This window comes from Balaenoptera musculus, chromosome 10, assembly GCF_009873245.2.
Source record: "Balaenoptera musculus isolate JJ_BM4_2016_0621 chromosome 10, mBalMus1.pri.v3, whole genome shotgun sequence".
In the NCBI taxonomy this organism is placed as follows: Eukaryota; Metazoa; Chordata; class Mammalia; order Artiodactyla; family Balaenopteridae; genus Balaenoptera; species Balaenoptera musculus.
In genome coordinates this window covers 18,045,455-18,065,332 of record NC_045794.1, presented here as the reverse complement: position 1 = coordinate 18,065,332, position 19,878 = coordinate 18,045,455, and the positions used below count along the sequence as shown (strand labels likewise).

The 19,878-nt window shown below is 36.6% G+C and overlaps 1 protein-coding gene across 9 annotated transcripts in view; it reads left to right on the top strand.

Annotated features, from left to right (window-relative positions):
- The first annotated feature begins 1,257 nt into the window (after positions 1-1,257).
- The window catches only part of ABCC9 (ATP binding cassette subfamily C member 9), a 142,541-nt gene continuing 123,920 nt past the window's right edge, over positions 1,258-19,878 (top strand). For 2 of the 9 annotated variants that reach the window (XM_036865709.1, XM_036865708.1), the window contains exons 1-6: positions 1,266-2,005; positions 2,362-2,476; positions 4,953-5,013; positions 6,358-6,519; positions 9,061-9,202; positions 14,047-14,168. In XM_036865709.1, the coding sequence (XP_036721604.1) occupies positions 6,378-6,519; positions 9,061-9,202; positions 14,047-14,168 (406 nt within the window). In that variant the 5' untranslated portion in view covers positions 1,266-2,005; positions 2,362-2,476; positions 4,953-5,013; positions 6,358-6,377. Of the gene's footprint in view, positions 2,010-2,199; positions 2,265-2,361; positions 2,477-4,952; positions 5,014-6,357; positions 6,520-9,060; positions 9,203-14,046; positions 14,169-19,878 lie in introns of those variants that run through there. The other 7 variants (XM_036865711.1, XM_036865710.1, XM_036865707.1 and 4 more) reach the window with 7 other exon arrangements.

Sequence of the window (19,878 nt, the reverse complement as noted above, 5' to 3'; positions counted from 1 at the left end):
CTTAGAGCTTTAAAGGGATTACCTCATTTATCCTCACATAAAGCCTATGAAGCATGCATTTTTTTATTCGTCCCATTGAATATGTGAAGAAATTGACAGACAGAGGGATTAAGCAATTTGTCCCAAGTCTCTGAGCTAACTAGTAGGGTAGCGGGATTTGATAGCAGGCTGGCTCCTGGATCCATGCTTTTTAACACTACACTTGTTTTGTTTTTGTTAAAATATAACTAAATGTTTTCAGTAGTTTTATAAGTTTGAGGGCTTATTGGTCACCCTTATACTTTTCCATACTTTCCAAAGTTTGACTTAAAAAATTTTTTTTTAAAGCATGACTTTTAATCGTAACAAATGACCTTGTTATATATATATATCTCTGTTAGATATATATATATCTAACAAATATAAATATATCTCTTTGTTAGAGATATATATATCTAACAAATATAAATATATATATATTTGTTAGATATATATATCTTATATATCTATATATATATATATAGATATGAAATCTCAAAGTCAACTTGACTTTGTGTGGTCACACTCAGAGTCTGTATCTGGGGATTATCTGCACCCCTTATTTCCTGTTCTCTCTTCCTAGACGCGCTGGGAGCCTCTGGTCTCCCTTCTGGCTTGTTCACGGGGTCACCACGGTTCAGGCCACGGTCCCGGGATCCCCATCCTGGAAGCGCGCTTTCTCCCTGCGCCTGCGTCGCGGCAAACAGCTCCAGGGTGCAGTATCCACGTTTTCAAAGTACGCGGGCCCAGAGTCTCCGGGAGCCTCCCGGTGTCGCCCCACGAGGCCCCGCAGACCCCTAGCGGCCGCGACTCCCGGCTTCAGTCGCTGGCCGAGGAGGCCGGGCCTCACCCGGGAAAGCAGCGTCCTTCCGAGAGGGAGGCGCCCGCGGGGAAAGCCCGGGGCTGGCAGGGCGAGGGGCGGCTCTGACCCAGAGTCGGAGCGGCCGCCGGGGTTTGGGGTTTGGGGTTGGGGTCTGGGGAGCAGCTCCGGCTGCCCGCGGGCCTGGAGTGGTGCTCCTCGGGGGTCGCGCACAGAGCCTCGGAGGCACCAGCCTTCTGGGCTGACCATCCTTTCTCAGATCAGGACAGTTGACGAAAACAATGGTCATTTCACGTTGACTGGCCCCTGCTAAAAACGAGTGTTAATTACAGAGGGTTGCCCGGTACAAAACTTACGGCTTGCGTCCGGGTTGGGGAGTTCCTGTGGGGTGAGTGTATTTTAAACACTTTATCTCCTTGAGACTTTATGATTTCTCTGGTCGGGACCAAGCGTGAGGGGAACTGATTGTAAACCCATGGGAAGCCAAAGCCCCACTTTCGGGGGGCAAGGGTTAAAGGTCGCCCTTCGGGAGCGCGGCGACTGGTCCAGAGGAGTCACCAGGTTTCCCGGGGCACTGGGGCGATTATTCGGCTTGAGCTTGCGTTGCTCAAGCGAGACATTCCCACGCAAGGATACAGCCTGGCAGCCGTTTCCTCCGTGTGGAATGAGCCCTTCCTTTCCCCGGTCCGCTCAGGGGGAAAATGGTGAAACCCCCAAATCCGCTTCTTTATGTGGTTAATACAAGGGCGCATACAGAGCCTGGGGTTAAAAAAAAATTACAAGTGCAAGTGACCTTGCGTGTTTTAACGTTGGGAAACTCGACTCTGGGGATAAAGGAATCGTAGATTGTGAAGTTTCGGCGTCTAATGAATTGGGGAGACGCACATTACTTGTAAAATCCTTGTCTCGCGCGCCCCAAGTTTGCCGCTCCGCGGCGGAAAGCTGGGCCGAGCGGGGGTGGGGAGGGTCTCCAGTCCCAGGCGCGGCGTTCGCTCGGGGCTTCTTCCCAGTTTCCTGCCTCGGAGTCGCCGCGTCCGCCTCAGCCCAGAGCAGTTTGTGCAATTGAGAAACTCGATAGGAGGCAGCAGCTGATCTCCCACCACCCTAAAAATAATCCGCTCGGCGCCCGGCGTGCTTCGGCCAGGGGAGGAAAACGCTGCCTTCGGAGTAAGTGAGTCCGTGTCTTCTACATAAATAGCGTTTCAGAATTTTACAGAAAACTCTCAGCTGTCGATTTTGATCTAATCTTTCGGCAACCAGAAGGCTCCCGCGCACTCTCGCGGCGCTTCGCCGTCGCCGTCGCTATTTCTAGGATGAAGGGACCGGGCCCCAGCCGGGGAAGAGAGGGCGTGGAGATCAGGTTTCCAGCTTTACTTAGAAAACTCTGGTCGGCTCCTGCTTAAACCAACTGGATGTAGTGAAAGGAGTTATTACATTTTTTTTTTTTTCCCTCTCAGACATTTCCGTCTTGTTCACGAGGTAACTTTCCATCTGCTTAATTTGTGTTCCTCTTTGATTTATAGGAGTTCTGCGTCCTGCTTTGAATTTTACACTTAAGACAGTGTAGGAAGCCGGTGTTTCGAAGGTAGTGCAAGTGCACCAGTAGGGGTTTGAAGCAGCGTCAAGCGATTGCCCAAGGTATTTATTTGTTGCTTTATTTGTCCAGTGTGGGATTAAAAAAAAAAAAAAAAGAATCACTGGAGTGTCTGTGTAAGGAATCTTATCTGCTGAGTTGTTCCAACGTTGCCTTTGGTATGCAGTAGAACTTCGATGGGTGCTTCAGATCAGGCACTAAATCAGAAGTCGGGACTTTTTTGCTTGTGATTTCCTACTTGGATCTGTCATTCATACATAGATAGACAGATGTCTTTTACTTCGTATTTTATGAACCATGGACTGAATAACTTCAAATAACTTAATTACATTTGTTTTCCTAAGTGATCTGATCCTGTACATACCCTAGATGATGATAAAGGCTTGAGTAAGTTCTTTAAAATGTTGTGTTTGTATCTCACAACATAAGTTAGTTAATCTCTGAATAACTGAAGAATGAGTTATATTGTGTGTGAGAATGCAAGCTTTTTATATTGCATTTAGCATGTTTTCTTCAGGTGTTTCCAGCATGTTAAATTCTGTGGGATTGCTGTTCCATCTGTCTGCTGGGTGAACAGAAAAGAGCACTAGTTTTCACTTATTTACTTTATATTCATCAACTGAATCCAAATGTTATAAGTCCTGAGGGTGTGGAACTTCACCCAATACATTTCAAGGCATAAGAATACTGAGGGTAGTATTCTTGCCATGAAATCATAAGTTTGGTCATCAAGGAGTATTTTTGTTTTACATTTTCAACTCTACAGACCATCCCTAGAATCGAAGTTTCACTTTTGGTGTCTGTCTTTAAAGTTCATTGGCAAATTCTCCAACCCTATCAGCTATCATAAACAGTTGAACATCTTTCTATGGGTTTATGCTTGTGGGGAGAAAAATGTCATATCTTCCTATCAGGCCTCCTTCCCTCTCCCTCCCCCTGGATGCTGGGGCCTCTGTCAGTGTTGGCTGAACTAGACAGCTCCAGAAGGGGTGGGGCTGTAGGTGTCATGTGACAGCATTTATCCAGCAAGAGCAGCAATTTATACCCTTCCCAAAGCATTCCCAACTTAACCTGGGTTCTGGGAGGGAAACCCTGAATGACAATTGGAGATTTAAGAATTAGTTGAAAAATCCTGATTGAATAAAACGCCTCAGGTGAACACAAACAATGTCAACAGATCTGCAATAAGTTTACTTTTTCCCTCTTTTTGTCCATGTTGGGTTGTAGTAAGGGCTGGTTATTAGAATGTGCCGCATACAGCCTGGGTGTTGGGGAGGAGAAGGCTAAGGGGTAAGGGGAAAAGGATAGAGGAAGAGGCAGAAGAAAAAGCAAAAGGAGGGATGCAGAGAGAGACAGTGAACAGGCTGGGAGCCAAGGGGAAATGTGAGGTTAAGATTATGGTAGAAAAACATCATTCTAAAGTTTTTACTTCACCAGTATGAAGTATGCACTTTAGTGCCATTATGTCATTGTATATTTCCCTGTCTTTTGGATCATAACCTTTACATTATACCAAGAATGTTTGGGATTAATCTAGTCTGATTTATATAGCCTAAGACCACAGGGACTGTTTCTGTTATGTGCAGTGCTGAACTCCTAGTGCCCAGTGCATGGTCAGTATCAAGAAGTGTTTTTACACTTAATCGATTAATGGCCTAAAGTCCCAGACATCAAGTGCATGGCTAAAAATATTCTTTGACTTTTTCAGGTTGTTGTACTTTTCTGATATTTTCTTTCCACAGTTACGTATCCAAAGGTTACTTAATTGGTAGGTTTCAGGATTGATTAAATACCTGGCAGGCAGTGCTTATCGTTAATGAAGTATATATATGTTTTGCAAATTCAGATTATATTTTAGCATCTGGCTCAGTGATCATGATGAAATATCAAGGTTTATAAATGTAGCCAATTGGAATACTATAACTTTTGATAAGATTATAAAACTAGCTAAAGTAAAAATTATTTTCCGGTTTGTTCTAGGAAACAGTTTATACATGTCTTTCAATTAAGAGTGAACTTAAAGTTTCCTTGTATCACTTCTATTAAGTAAAGGATGTAGTCTTAAAAATTCCATTACAAGCTATTATTTTTCAGTTTCTGTTTTCTTCATTTTTACCAGAAATACATCTAACATACAATTATAAACTCAGAACTTCCATTTTACTGCTAGTTTAAAAATCTCAAGTCCTTTTAAAAATTCCCTTATCTAGCTTAGAACCTTAACAGTTGGTAAGGATTTGGCAAGTATATAACCTCATCTTGAGTTTTAAAAAAATGTAACATTTTTTTTTTAAAAAGATGAAAAAAGGTCTTGACTAGAGAACATAAGAAAAAAAAGTGTTACCAGAAATAATATGAGAGGAATTCCATATGACCACTTACAGACTGTTAATACACAGACTTTCTAACTAGTTGTTCTATTCATATGTTTTATAAAATTTTTGTTTAAAATTTGATTTTTCCAATAGTTTGCCTACTGTTGCCAGTCTTTTCTGTATAACACATTTTGTTCTTTTCTAGGAAAAAATATGATTCGTGACCATTGGTAAATCAATTATCAATGAAAGGGAAGAGAGAAAAGGTACTATTTTAGTTATCTAAACCTTTGCCAAGCTTGAATAACCTAACTCAGAATCCAAGGTGACATAAGTGTGGAAAAGAAACAAAGTCCAGTGAGGTTGAAAGCTTAAACTGCTGCTTATTTTAATATGAATAGATAAGAGATTGCTTTAAAAAAACAGGTTGGAAGCTATGTGATGGAGTGGGATGAAGATAGTTTATAGTCAGACACGTGTATGTGGATTCTGGCTACTCTGCTGGTTGGCAAGTTATTGAACCTCTCTGAACATCAATAGCATCTTCTGTAAAATATGAAGAGTGCCACAAACATTGCTTCATTGTTCTGAGGGCTTAAATAATGTATGCAAAGTTCCCAGAATTTAGTAGGTGCTAAATAAATAGTAGACATTATAAAAGAAGTTTTCCGAATGCTAAAACTCTTGCTGGCATTTCACATTTGATGAAATAGACCCTGGCTCTTAGACCATGTTTCAGCACAGCAGTAAGAATTCACTGAAAATGTTGTAAGTCAGAGCTTGTCACTCCTCTGACCTCCACCCTCTCAGGGGCTCCATTTCATTCAGAGTAGAAGCCAGAGTCCCAACAATGGCTAAGAAAACCGTGTGTAATCTTGACCTCTGTTTCTTCTTTAAGCTTGTCCACTTCTCCTCTAATGCAATAGAGCTTTCCAATAAAAAGGCATCCTTTGTTTCAAAACTTGAGTAGGGTGCATTTCATGTAAGAATAGGCTGTGACCCTGGGACCTCAGTAGTTTCATTAACTTGTCACTTGAATTATATTTAATTAGTCTTAAACACTTGATTTTTCTATTGTTCAGAAAAAGGCTGTGTGCTGATTGCCTCCGCGATCGTCTCTTTGTATTACTATTTCCTGCAATGAATGAAATGTTGCAGTAAATTGTGTCCAGCTGAAGTTGTTTGTGGAAGCATTTTCAATGAATGACCATGGGAAAGGACTTGATATTACACCATTTTGACTTTTCAGTCAGTTTCATTTTTCCCCCTCCTTTTTCTTGATAAACAACCATTTTTGGTTTTTGATTATTTATTTAGACAAACACTCCTTTGAGCTACCACTATTGGTAGATATCAATTATTGTGTATTTTCCAAATTAAAATGGAATATTTTAATCTGGAAAAAATACCTGTTGAAAAGTGGACCTTATGGAAGGTATAAGGCCTTTAAAGATAAGTAAATCTTGAATAACTTTGGCATAGAGTTTTCTACTTCCTCAACTGCAAAGGTAAAGGGGGTTAATTTTGTGATATAACACCTCTTTAAGGCTATAATTTAATGAAGGAGAATTTCATAATAAGAGGCTTTTCCTCCTTTCTCTCCCTTTTAGAGTAAACTATATAAGAAGAAATGAGCCTTTCATTCTGTGGTAACAATATTTCTTCATATAATATCTATGATGGTGTGTTGCAAAATCCCTGTTTTGTGGATGCCCTCAACCTGGTCCCTCACGTCTTCCTGTTGTTTATCACTTTTCCAATATTGTTTATTGGTAAGTACCCTACTGTCCTACAGTTCATCACCTAGTGTTTATAAGAAGAGTCTTGTTAATGGCTGAGATTTGGTATAATGTTGATGTAATTTCTCCAGCATGGGAACTAGCATGTAAGTCTGTGGGAAAAGAACAAGCAAGTATTTCGTTTTCCAATTACTTATGTTTTTGGCGTCTGATATTCTATAGATAAAGTAGAAGTCACATGCCTTCTTAGAAATGGACTTCAAGTAGCAGCAGTTTTTTAAAAAGAGGGAAAGAGAATTATATGAGATTGATCAAAAGTATTTGGTGAGTGCTTGCTTTGTGCTAGGTGAAGAGAATGAAAAATGGGTAAAACACAGTACTTGCCTGGAATATTCACAGGAATTTTCCAGTGAAACAAGTGTGTCAGAAAGTGAAGAGAAATGCCAACACCACCTTGTAAGCGCATTTACAGATACAGGAACAAATTATCCTGGGCGTTTGCCTGCCAGAGCAACTAACTCGCTTTGGGGCTGGTGGGGACAATGCATAGAGTGACATGTTTGGGGACTTGAAAGATACAGAGCGTGCAAGTAAAACATAGGGTGTGTTTCAGGTAGAAAGAGTACATGTGCAAACTATTTAGGAAGAAGGTAAAAATATAGTTTTCCCTATTATTTTGCAGTTTACATATATATATCCACACAAAATACAATTATTTAGAGCGATTATGTATAATTTGTATAACTTTTCCAAAACAAAATAGACCTTTTAGCATTTTAAAATTATAAAATATTTTTCATATATAAAAATGACAGAGGTTAATGTAATAAACATTTATTGACTTTACCACACTCACTTTAAGGAATCTAAAAGTATGAATGCCATTTCCTGATCCTCTTACTCTTCCTGCATCCTATGTTACTGTCCTTTCAAAAGAGGTAACCACTATTTTGAATTTGGTGCTTAATATTCCCATGCATGATTTTGCTCATAAAAATAAATGAAAAAACAATCAGACTGTTTTCTTAAGCAAGCAAGCATAATTTAAGTATCTGCTTTAAAGAAATGTTTAAAAATAATTTGTAAGTTTTTATTTCTTCATTGACCAAGTCTTAATTGAGAGATTACTATGTACCTAGCATTCTAACAGTGACCAAAGGAATTCTGTTATATGACATGTATTATGCAGAGGCCAACATAACTCTTGGTACATAGTTATTCATGTCAAACAAACGCATAGACATTAAATATATTGGGACCAGGACTTCTTGTTGTATGTGTGGTGGCATTTGTAGGACATTAAGAATGCCCTTTGGCCAAAAGTAGAACATTGTTTTTTATCGCAATTGTACAGTTAATAATTCCTTTTTGACATCCAGTTAACTTATTGAGAGCAATTATTATTACAGTCCTGTTTGCATCTCTAGCAGGGAACACAGAGGCTGGCAAAAGGGTATTTGAATCAAGTGGAATTGGAATTAACATTGTCAAAGGGAAGTGGTGGAGAAAAATGCAGGCTACTGACCCATAACATTGGCTACTTGAGTTAGTGAGAAATCATAAATAAATCTCAAAGAAGTGTCAGGTATAAGGAAAATGGCAACGTTGCGAAAAAAGACAGAGCTTGCCTGCAGGAGTTTACAGCATAAATTCTAGTAGAATATGCGAAATGTAACTAATTTTCAAATAATGAACAACTAAGATATGAATCAGTATTCTTTTCAAAGAATGCTTTAGGGGTCCCTTTTGTCCAGAAATACAGAAATTTCTTCCTTCAATACTTTTAGCACACACCCCCATTCATTCTTGAAGTATGTGGGGTTTCTCTATAGTCAAAAAATTGAGAAAATAACAGTGACAAAAGAGACAAGAGCCGGGTCCTTTCTTAGCACCTCATATATGAGTTGACATTACTCTGTGTTTTTGAGGGGAAACCATCAAAATTTTACTAAAACGTAATCTGGTAACTAATTCTTTTCTTCAGTGAGGAGCTAAGGGTGAACCTATAATGTTCTTGAGCCTCCTTAAAAGCTTGTCAATCAACAACGCTTTAGCTTTCTTTGAGAAAATACCACTAGCACTGCTGAATAGTGCTGGCCGAGTCATAGGTTATCATTTTTCTTGCATGATATGCATATGATTAAGAGTTGACTCAACCAATGGGTCCTATATTTCATCCCCAAGTATGGGGTTTTTTTTCGGTCAATCCTCCCACAGACCTCATCTTTTGAAAGATTTGAAACTCCAAATTGCTTTTGTTAATATCATCATTGATTTATTTTTCTTTTGAGTGAATCAGAGACCTGTCAGCAAGAGCCTAATGAGCATGAAATAACCAGAGTTTGTGTTATTCCTGAGCAAGGCAACAAATGTTAACGTGTTAACCTAGGCAGTCTTGGAAAAATTAATTGAAGTTGTTCTTTTTTTTTTAACATAATGAAAATAGCCCAGGATTTCTATTGCTATCCTAGAAAGGAATAAGGTTTCAGGATCCCCCTGCCACCTAGCATATCACAATGTAAATTATTTCCATGATTCTAATTGATCCTTTGTTTATCTCTTTACCTTTTTCAGGGTGGGGGAGTCAAAGCTCAAAAGTACAAATTCATCACAATACATGGCTTCATTTTCCTGGACACAACCTGAGATGGATTCTTACATTTGCCCTCCTATTTGTGCATGTGTGTGAAATAGCAGAAGGCATCGTTTCAGATTCGTAAGTGACTCCACTTAGTTAATGGGATTACGTAATCCTAGTGGGTACGTTGCTATGGATAGTAGTTGAGAGTGTAACGTACCAAGTCAGCCTTAACTGTTTGGTTATAACTTATTAGGCGCCACAGCTGTCACCCACTTTATACGATAAACATGCATGTTGTCTGTATTTTTGTGGTGCTGCATCCTTTCTCTGATAATACAAGTTCAGATCTCTGGGGCTTCTGTTCATTGCTGTGCTTTCTGTTTCTTCGCGCCTTTGTCTACAAAGCCCTGGCAGAAAGTTCTCTCTTTTTAAACACTTTGACGTTTACCTTATCTTTCAAAATAGATATAAATAGCAGGAAGGACTGTCTATTTTAACATATAGAGCCATTGGTTATATATTTATGTATAAATATATATACCCAGTTCTCAGATATTTCAATTTACTTTGTAAAATAGCAAAGATAGATGAGGCAGGCATTAAAGGAGTCTGAGAACCAGTGAGGATACGGCTACAAATTGAGGCAAAGCACATAACTATTTCAAAATCAGAATTTGTCATGAAACCCCTATTTTTGAAGGAATTTTGTCATTCTTATAAAAGAAGAAGTTTGTATTAGGCAGTTAGAATGTAATGAATTCTATTGAACTTGAACATAATGTGGGAGAAATATTTTTATCACATAGTAACAGAAAATAAACTCAAGTAATAGGAAAATTTCGATTATGAAATTACACTAAATGGTATATCTTTCACTGAAGAATTGATATGAAAAGGTCTTTAAAGTCTAAAAAAGAAAGTTTCGAAAATCATTTTCCTCTTATCGAATAAGAACCTCTCCTGAGTTTTATGTTTTTCTGTCGCAGTTAACAAGGAATGAAACTTCAAGAGTTTTGTCATGGAGCCATCTATTTTGTAATGTTTTATGACAGTTCTTTGCATATATATGCACATCTTAGTTTCTGATTAAAAGGAAAATCAGAGACCCTAAGATATGTCGCCTCTCCAAGCATTTAGAAGCTTGTTGGCTGTTATCTTATTGAGAATTGCTTACAGCTCTTTGGCATTTTTGTATTATATTGTATTAGCATATCCAATTCTAGTCTTCATTTTTTAATTCCCTTAACATATAGGCTAACTCTCCATGTTTTTATGTACTTGTATACAGTGGAAGTCCCATGTGTCCTAAAAGCTTGACATCGTGTGGGCAAGGATGAGTCCTCCTTTCCAGCCTCATGGTTGATGTGTAGATTCAGTCAGAGACTTAGGACAGAGGCTGAGCTAATAATGAGGACATGTGCTAATGACGGAACCTTTTTTTATAGCCGTAGTGATATAAGAGACACATGCTAAAAACAAGCAGAAATACACCTTTGATCTTGTGCTACCCTCTGCCATTCTTTTGCTGCAGACTCTTCTCCTTCCCCTTTTCATCCAGGACTCTCCAAAAGACATCTTCCAGTTACTTCTGAACCCAAAGATTTTGTTTGCTTTCTCTCATGCCTTGTCCTATTCTGGAAACTGCTTCTGCAAGTATCCCAGAGAACATTAATGATGGCTTCATGGACATCTTTTCCTCTTTAACATACTTATTATATTTGACACTGCTGATCATGCCTTCCTTCTTTCTTTTTTTTTTTTTAACAAAATTTTAAGAACTGTTTTTTACCTAAAATATCACAAATGCCCATTATAATTAGTGAAACAATGCACAGACTTTCCTGATTGAATATTTGATTTTCTTTTTTAGTAATACAAATATTAAAGCTATTAATTTTTCTTTTGAAACATCTTGTTTTGCACCGGTTTTCCTAAGAAGTATTCTCTTTTTTATTTCTATCTAAGTAATTTGTGATTCTGGTGGAGATACTCTCCTAGGTCTAGGAATCATTTTCAGTTTGCTCTTTAATCTGATTTGATTGGTTTATTATTAGAGCATGTAATTTATTAAATGAATACCTTCTGGGACATTAACATCTTCATTATAGTCAAATATTTCATCATTTTATAAGTAATTAATGAGTATTAAGAAATAATATGTATTCTTTATAGGAGACAAAATTTTATTGAGTTTACTCATTGGATTGCTACAGTCTTGTATGTTCATTATTTTTATATTATTTAATCCATCAAATTCGAAAAGTGTAAATTAAAATCTTCACTATTATTGTGTTTTCATTTAGGTTTTCATTTCTATCATTTTCTCTTTTTTTGAAATTGTTCTTTTGTTTTCTGTGCTATATAGTTTTTGGTTTTCTCTCTAACTTTCTGACTAAAGATTTTCTGCTATAATGGGATATTTATGCTTCTACCAAAACACTTAAGTCTGCAAATCTTCCTCTAAAAATAATAGAGGTTAAAGGAAAGAATAGGGTTTTGGGACACTCAAAAACTATACTACATTGTAAGTAGAGCAGTTACAATGTGATAGAAATCTTAATGAAAATACTAGTATGGTTAAGAAACATATTAAATTCTTAATAAAGAAATAAAGTAAATATGACCCTTACTGTAGCTTCTGCTATCTTTATTAATCCTTTATTGTTGCCTCCCTTACTGTTTGTTATTCTTTTTCCAACTTCTTGAATTGACTACTTAATTTATTTATTATAATAATTTCTTATTGAATGTGTTTAAGATTATAATTTTCTTCTGGGTATGGTTTTGACCACATTTCATAGGCCTTGATGGGTAGTGTGCTCATTTTTTAATTTTCTAAATATTAAGTGGCCTTTTGATTCTTTCTTTGCTTCAATAATTAAAGAGTATTAGAAGCATTTCTTAATTTCCATAACGATGAACTGTTTATTTCCTACTTTTTCTCTTTGATTATTTGAACTGTTTCTGGGAGGAGGTGGGTGGTTTTTAAGCCAGCTCTTACGCTATCATAGTACTATCACATTTTCATTACCCTCTTTGTATTAATAACTCCAAGTGTCCCTGATTATGTTGCAGATCTCCACATACACTTGCCTTTTAGGCATCTTCTTTTGCATGTTTATTAGACACCTTCACAATCCACACATTCCTCTCTCCAATGGGCTCTTCCTCTTAAAATCTTATCGCCATCTGCCCAAGCACCCTGGGAATTGTTCTCTACATCTCCATCACCGTCACACTCATACCCTAATGCTAAGTCCTGTTCATTTTGACAGTCTTTCCCAAGTGAACATATGACTTTAAACATACAATTAAAGCTATTCATAATTTGCTGTTCTACCAACATTAAATTACAGTTACTTTGGAGCATAAGTTAAATGGTTTAAAGTAAGCCTGTAACATACCTGCAAAACACCTTCCTAACTCATACATGCAAATTACTTCTCCAAGTAAAGGTCTCATCACTCTAACCTCTAAGTTACCCTGCTCCAGAAGTGACTACTCTAAGGCTTACTGTGGTCCAAAGAGGAGGAAGAAAAAGACTGTCCAAAAACTGTATTATCTCCTTCATGTTACTGCTGCCAAAGCTCAACTCAGGCTTTCACCATCTCTCACCTGGCCTCTCCCCATAGTTTACTAACTACTTTCCTTCTTCTGTGTCTCTCCCCTCACCTCAGACACACACAGTACCTACCAACTCCATCATCCACACTACTACCAGATTGATCTGTCTCTAAAACCCTAATCTTATTCTACCACTGTCCTGTTAAAGTATTTCTGTTTTCTGCAAGATTAGATTTTAGCTCCTTACCATGGCATACAATGCCTTTCATAATAAAACTGATCTCAAACTTACTATTTAAAGAACATTAAACTACTTGGAATTTTGCACATTCTGTTCCCTGTTTTTTAAGTGCTCTTCCACCACTTTCCTGACTAGTGGCTTCCTTTTTATATTTCAGTTCTCATTGTCAACTATACCTTTTCTGAAATGACCTTCCCAAATCTTCCTCTTTCCTTCACTCTTGAACTATTTACTTCCTTCTCTATACCATTTGTGTACCAATATATTTCAATAATTTGAGAAAATGTAAATGTTTAACTGTATGGCATTATTAATACAAATGGACTTGAGGGCTGTCTACCATGCATATCTGTCCTGGCATATTTGCAATCCACCTGAAGCTCTTTATTGCCCTCAGAATGAAGTCTCATGTCCTTGCAGTCACACTGAATTGCTTGTAGTGGTACCCTTGGACGTATCTAGACCCTCTGCCTGGAGCAGTCTTCCTCTCCTTCCTCTGAGGAGCAATTCCTCTTCTTAAGGTTTCAGTTTAGAAGTCACTTCTTTCTCAAGGCTTTCTCTGTCTCAGGCACTAGCCTTGCATGCGTTCCCAGTCCCTTCACCTGTGTTATAATTCCCTATTTCCTATTGTTCTTCTCAATAGACTCTAGACTTTGTGACCACAGACACTATATCTTGTCTTGTTCACTGTTGCATCCCACAATATAATAGTGTCTGGACCAGCAAACACATATGTGTTGAATGAATTAATGAAAATGGAGAAGTCACTGAAGGCCATAAAGTTTGGGAAAACTATCAAAAGAATAAATGTACTTTAACATACAGTAGAGTTCATATTCAGCTGATTGTTTTTCCTTGCTTCAGGTGTTAAATTATTTCAGCAGTTCTGCCCTTCAATATAGGAATTGTTATACATTTGCTTTTGTTGTAAGCATTGTAACATCTTGTTTAGCTGTAGTTACCCAACCCTCCATGTGAGGGTAAGTCTTTTCAGCAGAATTTTGTCTCCCAATGTAATCTTCCTTGTATGTTCTTGTAGCATTCTGTATATAAAATACCTCATTTTGTATTTTAAAATTGCTAAGAGAACGTTTTAATGAAAAAGTTGGAAACAAAATGTGATGTTGTCTGGAACCATCAGCTGTAGACACTGATACTGTCCCGCTCTCTGTAGACGGCGAGAGTCTCGGCATCTCCACCTCTTCATGCCGGCCGTGATGGGATTTGTTGCCACTACAACATCAATAGTATATTATCATAATATTGAAACATCAAATTTTCCTAAATTACTTTTAGGTAAGTATGATCCAAGTGTTGTAATTGTTGTTTTTTCCCCAAAGAGCTATTTGTTTTTCTTTTTCCTCATAGTAAATGCTCTCAGCGAGGGTAGGGATTGGAAGGCATGAGAAAACCATAATAATTAGTTCTTCTTTAGTCTCCCATTAAATGTGGAGATGAAGTAAGTTGAGTTATTATAGGCTGTGAAAACTCTATCCCCTCAGGACATCTGATGAGCAAGTCACCCCAGCTAGTTCTGCATGTTTCTGCCTCTGGTTTGGAGGCCTGAGGCATTTTCTGAAGATCCAAGTCTTTCATGGATGCCGTGGGCATGTCACACTCTTCCTAGAATTGCTGTTGAGGTCTCGGGGGCCTCTCTGCAGCGGAGTGGTTCGTTGCATGCTGAAAACTATACTCTCCTGAGAAGCAGCTGCCCCCAAACCATAGCCCCTCACATCTACATCCTGCCTAACATTACTTTTTATAAGCCTCTCTTGCCTTCTTGTCCTGTGGAAATCAGAGACTGTCTAAAGTTTTCCTAATTTTATTTTTTGCTTTATGCTGAAATAAAGAACTCATCCCAAATAGTTACATGTAATACTGTGATCCATCCTTGCATTCCTTGGTGTACACTTTCATATAGAAAGCTGAGGTGAAGATACAGAACATGGATTATGCATGGGCTGCAGGGGCCTGTGTGTCCTCTAAAGTGGTAGGCAGAGTTGTATGTTTTTGTGTGAATAAATGTTTACAGTTTTCTAAGGTTTATGGATTTCGTTTGATTGTTATTTGATGAAAATGACATTGACTACTGAATATAGCAGTTAGAAAAAGGAATGATTAAACCACACAAATATTATTTTATTTGTTTATCCAGAGGACATTAAAATTTGAAATGAATAAGTGATAAATGCTGATTATTTAATTCTGTGTTGCGTCACATTATATGATTCAGCAAAGGTAATCAAATAAAAACAAGTAGTCAGAGTTCAATATTAATTTAAAAGGCTTGTCCAAGTCAGAATTATCTTAATAGAAAGCTGTTTGGTACAAAATTGTAGGCAGATATTATTACGGAAATCTTATGTAGGTGCCCAAAAAAGGCAACAGCAAAAATATATATAACATTGGGAATTCAATACTCTTGACATTAAGTTTCTGAAAAACTGATGATGATATAAGAGTTATAAGGTGTAATTAGAAAGGAAATGTGCAATTTAATAATATTTTGAAGGAAATGCAGTCCGAATCCGGCTCTAAATTTTTATGTAGATACAAGACAGAGGGCACAATTTGATCATATTTCTGGAAGGACTTATAGAGTTAAAAGCTAGTCTAACTTTCTCCTTATTTTAGGAGAGAAATATTTGGACCTAGAAGAATCACACATTTTAAGAACCCAGAACTAGTAATTTTGTCCCAGCATTATGTTATGAACATCACCAAACATACAGAAAGTTGAAAGCATTAGATGAATACTTATTTTTCTACCACCTAGATTCTTCAGTGTACATTTTCTTCTATTTATTTTATCAAATATCTACATCCTTCCACTCCCCTATTCATCCATCAATTCATCTTAATTTTTTGATGCATTTTTAAGTAAGTCGCAGGCATTGCTATTCGTCACTCCCTGATTATTTCAGCATGCATATTATTAGCTAAAGTTAAATATTTGTTTGCAGTTCTTTTTGTGAGATAAAATTTACATACCAAAGTACAGAAATCTTAATTTGTTAAATGCATACACCTGTATAACCCTATCATGATCTAGAACACCGTAATCATCCGTGAAAATTTTCTTGTGCCCCTTACTAATCAATCCTCATTTTCATCTCTGTAGAGGCACATCTAACCGATTTTTTTCTCACCATGGATTAGAGTTGCCTGTTCTAGAACTTCACATAAATTGAATCATACAGTGTAAACTCTTCTTTGTAAGACTTCTTTCTCTCAGCATGACTTTTGGAGGGTCATCCATCATGTAGTATCAATCAGTATTTTGTTCTTGTGATTGTTGGGTTGTATTCCACTGTGTAAATACACCACAGTTTTTCCATTCTCTTGTCAGTAGACCCCTGGACTGTCTCTGGATTTTGGCTATCATGAAAAAAAGCTGCTATAAACATGCATGTACAAGTTTTTTGTGAATGTATGTTTTTATTTCTCTTGGGTAAATATCTAGGAATGAAATCGCTGGGTCATAGGGTAGGTACATAAATGTTTATATTTGTAAGAAACCACCAGATTTTTTCTCAGAGTGGTTTATTTTACATGCTCACTAACAGTGTGTGGGAATTCCAGTTGTTTCACATCCGTTTGGTGATCTTGATTTTCTAATTTAGCCATGCTGGTGGGTGTGTACTAATAACACATTGTGGTTTTAATTTGCATTTCCCTGATGACTAATGATGTTGAACACTTTTGATGAGTTTATTGGCCATTTGTTATTTTTGTGAAGTGCATATTCATATCTCCTGCCCACTTTTTATTGGACTGTATTTTTATTATTGAGTTGTAGGAGTATTTTGTATATACTAGACACTAGCATGTCATCAGACACATGTTTTGAGAATATTTCCCTCCCAGTCTGTGGCTTGCAAACTCATTTACTTAACAGGGTCTTTTGATGAACAGATTTTAATTTTAATGTAGTATAACTTATTATTTTTTCATGTATATTGCTCTCTTTGTCTTGAATCTTTGCCTTCCCTAAAAATATGTTTCTCTCATATTCTCCTGGGTTTTTTAAGAAGCTTTATACTTTCAGTTTTTATTTTTAGGACTGTGATCCATTTAAAATTAGTTGTGTGTATGGTATATGAGGTTGGTGTCAAGGTTCTCTTTTTTTCCAAATGTATAGCTGTGTTTGAGCACCATTTGTGGAATAGACTTTCTGTTTCTCATTGGATTGCTTTGGGACCTTTGAAAAAATTAAAGCAAATGACTTTAAGTATGATCTATTTCTTGGCTCTATATTTTCCATTCCTTTGATGCATTCATGGATTTTTATGCCATCACTATTCTGTCTTGATTACTGTAGCTTTGGAGGTCTTGAAGTCATGTATTACGATCATACAGCTTGTTTTCTTTGTTTTTCTCCCAAGACTGTTTTGGATATTTTAGTTCTTTTTTATTACCATATACGGGTTAGAATCAGGTCGTCAGTTCCTACTTTAAAAAAAAATTCCTTGGGGGGCTTATGATAGGGATCGCACTGAATGTACAGAACAATTTGGGGGAGAACTGACATCTTAAAAATGTTGAGTCTCACAATCCATTCTTTACTTTTTTAGGTCTCCTTTCATTTCCTGTAGCAATATTTTATAGAGATGTAGAGATCTTTCATGTCTTGTTAAAATTATTATTAGCTTTTTTGTTTTACCACTGCTGTTATAAATGGAAGTGTATTTAAAATTTTATTTTCCAATTGTTTCTGCCAGTGTGTAACATACAATGGGTTTTTTATATTGACCTTATATCTTGCTACCTTGGAAATTCACTCATCACTTTTAATTATTGCTCTGTAAGTTTTTTGGGATTTTCTATATAAACAAACATACCATCTGAAAGTAGAGACAGTTATACTTGTTTCTTTTCAAACTTTATGCTTTTTTTTTTTTTTCTTTTTCTTGCTATATTGCACTACGTAGAACCTCCAGTAAGATGCAGAATAGACATGGTGAGAGTGAAATCCTTATCTAGCTCCTGATTTTAGGGGAAAATAATCTTTCATACTTAATTATAAAATTGATTATAGGCTTTTTATATAAGACCTTATCAAGTAAGTTTTTTTTCTATGCAAAGCTTTGCTTTCTCAAGGGTTTCTTTTTTTTAGTCATGATAAATGTTGAATTTTATTGAAAGACTTTTCTTCTGCATCAGTTGTAGCAATTATATTTCTGTTGTTTCTGCTGATGTACACTGATTGGTTTTTCAAATGATAAAGTAACCGAGCATACTGGGCTAAGCCATACATTGTCATGATTCGTTATCCATGCTACATATTGCTAGAGTTTGTTAGGGTTTTTTACATTTATTGTGAGGGATATTGGTCTGAGTTTTGTTTTTTTTTTTCTCACAATAGCTTTGTCAGGCTTTTATATGCTGGGATACACAGATGAATTGGAAAATGTTCTCTATTTCTCTGTTTTCTGAAGGACATTGTGTGAGATTAATTTCATTTCTTCCTTAAATGTTCAGTAGAATTCACCAGTGAAATCATCTGGGCCTGGAGTTTTAACTAAGGAGGGATTTTAAATTATAAATTTATTTCTTTATTATAGACTCTTCAGAGTATCTGTTTCTTCTTATGGCAGTTTTGGCATTTATAGTTTTTGAGAAAATTTCCTTTGTTTTTTTGAAATTACATAAGCTTATTTTTATTTTACTGTTTTTTTTAGTTTCAAGGGAAGTTATCTTTATTTCCTTAACTTTTTATTTTATATTGGAGTATAGTTGATTAACAGTGTTGTGATAGTTGATAGTTCAGGTGTACAGCAAAGTGATTCAGTTATACATATACATGTATCTATTCTTTTTCAAGTTCTTTTCCCATTTAGGTTGTTAGATAATATTGAGCAGAGTTCCCTGTGCTTTACAGTAGGTCCTTGTTGGTTATCCATTTTAAATATAGCACTGTGTACATGTCAATCCCAAACTCCCTAACTATCCCTCCCCCTCATCCTTCCCCCCGGTAACCATAAGTTCATTCTCTAAGTCTATGAGTCTGTTTCTGTTTTGTAAATAAGTTCATTTGTATCTTTTCCTTTTAGATTCCACATATAGAGAAAATTTCTATTTCATCTAAGTTTTTTGATTTATTGTCATAAAAGTTGTTCAAGATATTCCCTGATCATATTTTTTAAGTACATAGGATACGTAGGGATAACTATTCTTTTATTCCTAAAATTGGTAAATCTGTGTTGTTTTCCTGATCAGTCTAGCTGGGGACTTATCAATTTTCTTATCTTTTCAAAAAAATCAACCTTGTTGGATTTGTTCATTTTCTCAGTTATTCATTTTCTATTGTATTGCCTTTCACAGTTATCTCTCATCTTTTTATTTTGTTCATTGTTATTTCCTTAGCTTTTAATGTGGAAACTTAGGTCATTGATTTTGGACCTAATTTTTTCTAAAGTAAATATCTAAAGCCACAAATTTTCCTCTAAGTATTTTAGTTGCAATTCTTAATTTTTTTAATCTGTAGTATTTTCCTTATAACTTAGTTGAAATATTTTCTAATTTCCCTAGTGATTTCTTTTTTAACGTGGTTAATTAGAAATGTATTTTTTTAACACCTTTATTGGAGTATAATTGCTTTACAATGGTGTGTTAGTTTCTGCTTTATAACAAAGTGAATCAGCTATACATATACATATATCCCCATATCTCCTCCCTCTTGCATATTGTTTAATTTCCAAATATTTGGAGATGTCTAGATATCTTAGTGTGTGGAAAAACCCAAAGGTTACCTCCATTATCTCTGCCTAGTGTTCACACTCTGTATACTTTGAGTGTGAGTGGACCTGTGAGTTGAGTGTGAGTGGACCTTGAGTTACTTGAGTATGAGTGGACCTGTGACTTGCTTCCAGCCAATAAGGTTTGGCAAAGATGAAGATACCAAATCTGTTGAGACTGTAGCCCTAGTCCACACCTGGATTGCAGCCTCATGAGAACCTGAAGCAGAGAACCCAGTTGACCCACACCAGGACCTTTGATTCACAGA